At 36.9% G+C, this 3,412-nt stretch overlaps 1 protein-coding gene across 1 annotated transcript; it reads left to right on the top strand.

Moving 5' to 3' along the window:
- Positions 1 to 1,027: 1,027 nt before the first annotated feature.
- On the top strand, positions 1,028 to 2,613 carry LOC131168556 (uncharacterized). Its single transcript, XM_058128075.1, has 4 exons — positions 1,028 to 1,404; positions 1,491 to 1,611; positions 1,724 to 2,085; positions 2,191 to 2,613. The coding sequence occupies exons 1-4, from the start codon at positions 1,367 to 1,369 to the stop codon at positions 2,453 to 2,455; spliced, it is 786 nt and encodes a 261-aa protein (XP_057984058.1). The 5' UTR covers positions 1,028 to 1,366; the 3' UTR covers positions 2,456 to 2,613.
- The last annotated feature ends 799 nt before the right edge of the window (positions 2,614 to 3,412 follow it).

Below are 3,412 nucleotides of genomic sequence, written 5' to 3'. Positions count from 1 at the left end.
TTTAAATAAATCTTTATAACTATTCACTATCTTCTTAAATCTCCATTATTTTTAAAAATAATAATTTTAAATATGTGGATAAAATCTCTATAACTTCTTAAATCTCCATTGTTTTCTAAAAATAATAAATATAATATGTGAATAAAATCTTTATAACTTTGCATTACTTTCATAAATCCCATTATATTCTAAAAATTAATAAATATTTGCGTAGTGTGTCGATGACTAGTATCAACTAAAAGAGGAGGATCGTACCCCCACGAGCATGGCGCAGTAGAAAGACATCAGCACGTAAGAAGAAGCATCGGAGGTTCAATTATAGGTAGATACACTCATGGAACTAGCGGTGCCCGTGGATGGTGAGAATTTACTCTGTGAGCCAACAGAGACCGTTGATGGTGAGAGTTGGCTTTATGAGTCAATGGGGACCGTGGATAGTAAGAGTTCTCTGTAAGCCAGCAGGGACCGTGAATGATAATGGAGATGTGTTTAGGGGTCGAGTTGACTGAATGTCTAACTGATGCACGGAAGGCGTGTCCGCATTCCGGACTTTACCTGATCAGCGAGACCTAGGGGGAGGACGCTGATCCGTAAGTTTGATGCAGTACCAGGGGGTCTGAAGGGCTTGTTGGTGGTTGAAGTTTTTATGTAATTAAAAAAAAAAAAGAGGAGGATCATTTCCAATTAGTATTTTTCCTAATCATTATTGCTAAAATAATCTTCTTTTTCTTCTATGAATTTAAAATTAAAATAAAATGCTCAACTAATGAAAAGAAAATAAATTAATATTATTTTTTAAAAAGAAGAACTATGAATGGTTTTTTTTTTTTTTCCTTTTTTAAATTTTCACATACTAATTTACTCTTTAATTGAGAATTTAATTTTAATTTTGAATTATGACTGGTCATTTTGTTTTAAATAAAAAATATTTTGTTCAAACATTGAAATTACTTTTTTAAAAATTAATATTGCGTGTGCACGTATGATGTATCTATATATATATATATATATATATATATATATATATATATATATATAAATTCACAAAAAAGTTATATTATTAGGGAAGAGTGTGGTAGTCCCAAAATTGCAGTGTCCTGCGGAAGGATAAGAGCCCATGACATAACGAGCAAAACTCAAAGCCGGAACCTTGGGTTTCTAACAATGGCGCTGCCATTTTAGAGTCTGCAGAACAAAGGTTCCTGGCGAATAGTAAAGAAGAAACGGACCACTCCACAACTTTCTTTTTCAATTTCTAAGTTATTGTTTATACAGTTCTTGCATCGTTCAGGCTCTGATCCGCAATCTTCAGAGAAAATTTCAGTTCAGCTAGTTTGAGTCAGGGGCCAAAGAACAAGGGAAGAAAATGCTTGATGCTGCTACCATTGCTGATGGAAATCGGAGGTGGGCTCTCTCTCTCTCTCTCTCTCTCTCTCTCTCTCTCTCTCTCTCTCTCATATTTTTGACAAATGTGAAATGTGTTCTCTCAGTGAAAAGAAAATGGAAGGGGATGATGGTTTGAGAACACTGGAGTGCTTAAGAGGGAGGCTGTTAGCAGAGAGGGCAGCTTCGAGAGCTGCCAAGGAAGAGGCAGAGCTCATGGGCAATAAGGTCTGTTAGATCGATTTTAATTTTCCAAATATATCATCTCTTTTGTTTTGTTTCCCCGCGATTTTGAGTTCTAATTTGATATCGGTTTTTCTTAAATGTTCTGTGGGTAAAGTTAATACAGCTAGAGAACCAGTTGAAAGAAGAGACTAAATCCAGGAACAGGGTCCAAAAGAAACTCAAATCCCTAATGGCAAAGCTCGAATCGTTGAATATTTCTTACGTTTGGGAGGACTCTGAACGGTGGATCTCGCCGGAGAACAGTGAAATCACCTCTGGATCACCCACAACCTCCTCAAATCTCAATGACCCAGAGGAAAAAGAACCCAAATCCCATCTCGCAACCTCTCATGACGTTTCAGATTCTCCGTGCAATCCCGTTTCCGACATCGATTCCACCGGCGACGACCCATCAAAGTCCGGCGAGTTTAAACACAATCAGACCGCCGGCGATTCAACGACACACGATAATCATAGGTACATTTTCATTCATTTCGATTTTCTTCCTTGAAATATTTTGAGAATTTTTTAATTGAACTCCAATTGGAACTGAACTTTTCAAAATTGGGTCTCATTTTCCAGTTCGTCCAGCTCAAAATCTTCCGTCGCAGGGGAGGAAATCAGCGGGAAGAATGATCAGAACTGGGAAGAAAACGAAGAATGCGTGGACAATTCGTTGGCATTAGTCCCAGCGAGTCGCGAGGTGGCATCGCAGAGCCACAGGGAGCTGAAGATGGTTAATGGCGGCGTAGGGGATGTGCTTGCAGCATTACAGCATGCCAAAGAGAAGCTGCAGAGCTCAATGGTGAGAAGACATCTGGCCGGGGTTGGGTTGCTTAGGGCTTAGAATTTGGATATTACTGTGGTTTTATTTAATAAAATCATTCTTGATTAGGATAGTGATAATCTCCCAAAAAGAAAAGCTTGTAATTTTATTTTTTAATTTGGGAAAAGGGGACTCCAATAATCTTTTATAGATCATATGACCCGAAAATTATTCTAAAATTGATTTGCTATCTTGAAAATACCCCATGAAACAATTCTTGTTATCAATGTCTACCTAAATACAAATTTGGTTCCGTAAAAAATCGAACTCTAAGAGCTTAGGGCTAAGGATTTGATCCTAAATTTGGCCTTAAAGTTGGGCTACCTTTTAGCAATATGTGTTGCTTTTGTCATGCGCTGGTAGCTTGCAGCTCGAGACGATGTTGATGTTTCAATTAGAACATGTGAGGCTCATTAGGTTCTTGTGACCTGCATTTCCTGCTGCAAGTCACCGTTTGGCCCACATGTAAAGGTAACCATTTTTCTGCGCTTGGAGAATCCAAGAACTCTGGATCTGGATCTAGGGCCAGGATCAAAGTAAGGCTGCATCAAAGAGGAGGGAAAGAAAGTGAGAGAAAAGCAAGAGAAAGAGAAAGAAAATGGACTTGAATTTGGTTAAGTGAAAGCATTATTCAAAATTGAAGGCAAGGAAAAATGGTTATTCAAACAAATGAGTTGGTTCCATGGAGAAATTATAGAAGGGAACGAACTAATTTCTTATTTCTTATTTTTATACTCAAATATGGTGCAATGAGCTAATTTTTATTTCTCATTTTTGTACTCAAACATGGAACAACACTTTCGGGTATTCTTGTTTTCGACCCTTGATGAAGATTGGGGCAAATAATTTTGTTTGGGAAAAGAAAAGGAAAAAACTCATTTTCTATTTTACTTTCTTTCTATCTTAAATACTATTTAAAATGAAAGATTGTTCTACTATGATTAAAAATTAAGAAAAATTCTATATTAATGATGTGTA

The sequence above is a fragment of the Malania oleifera genome, chromosome 11 (genome assembly GCF_029873635.1).
Source record: "Malania oleifera isolate guangnan ecotype guangnan chromosome 11, ASM2987363v1, whole genome shotgun sequence".
NCBI lineage: Eukaryota > Viridiplantae > Streptophyta > Magnoliopsida > Santalales > Ximeniaceae > Malania > Malania oleifera.
This window is presented reverse-complemented; position numbering and strand designations above follow the sequence as displayed.

What these genes read in the sequence shown, in the direction of transcription:
- LOC131168556 (XM_058128075.1), top strand. Translation starts at nt 1,367, where the DNA reads ATGCTTGATGCTGCTACCATTGCTGATGGAAATCGGAG. An exon ending in CAGAGCTCATGGGCAATAAG is followed by an intron (nt 1,612 to 1,723) that starts GTCTGTTAGATC and finishes CTGTGGGTAAAG; the next exon opens with TTAATACAGCTAGAGAACCA. An exon ending in ACGACACACGATAATCATAG is followed by an intron (nt 2,086 to 2,190) that starts GTACATTTTCAT and finishes CTCATTTTCCAG; the next exon opens with TTCGTCCAGCTCAAAATCTT.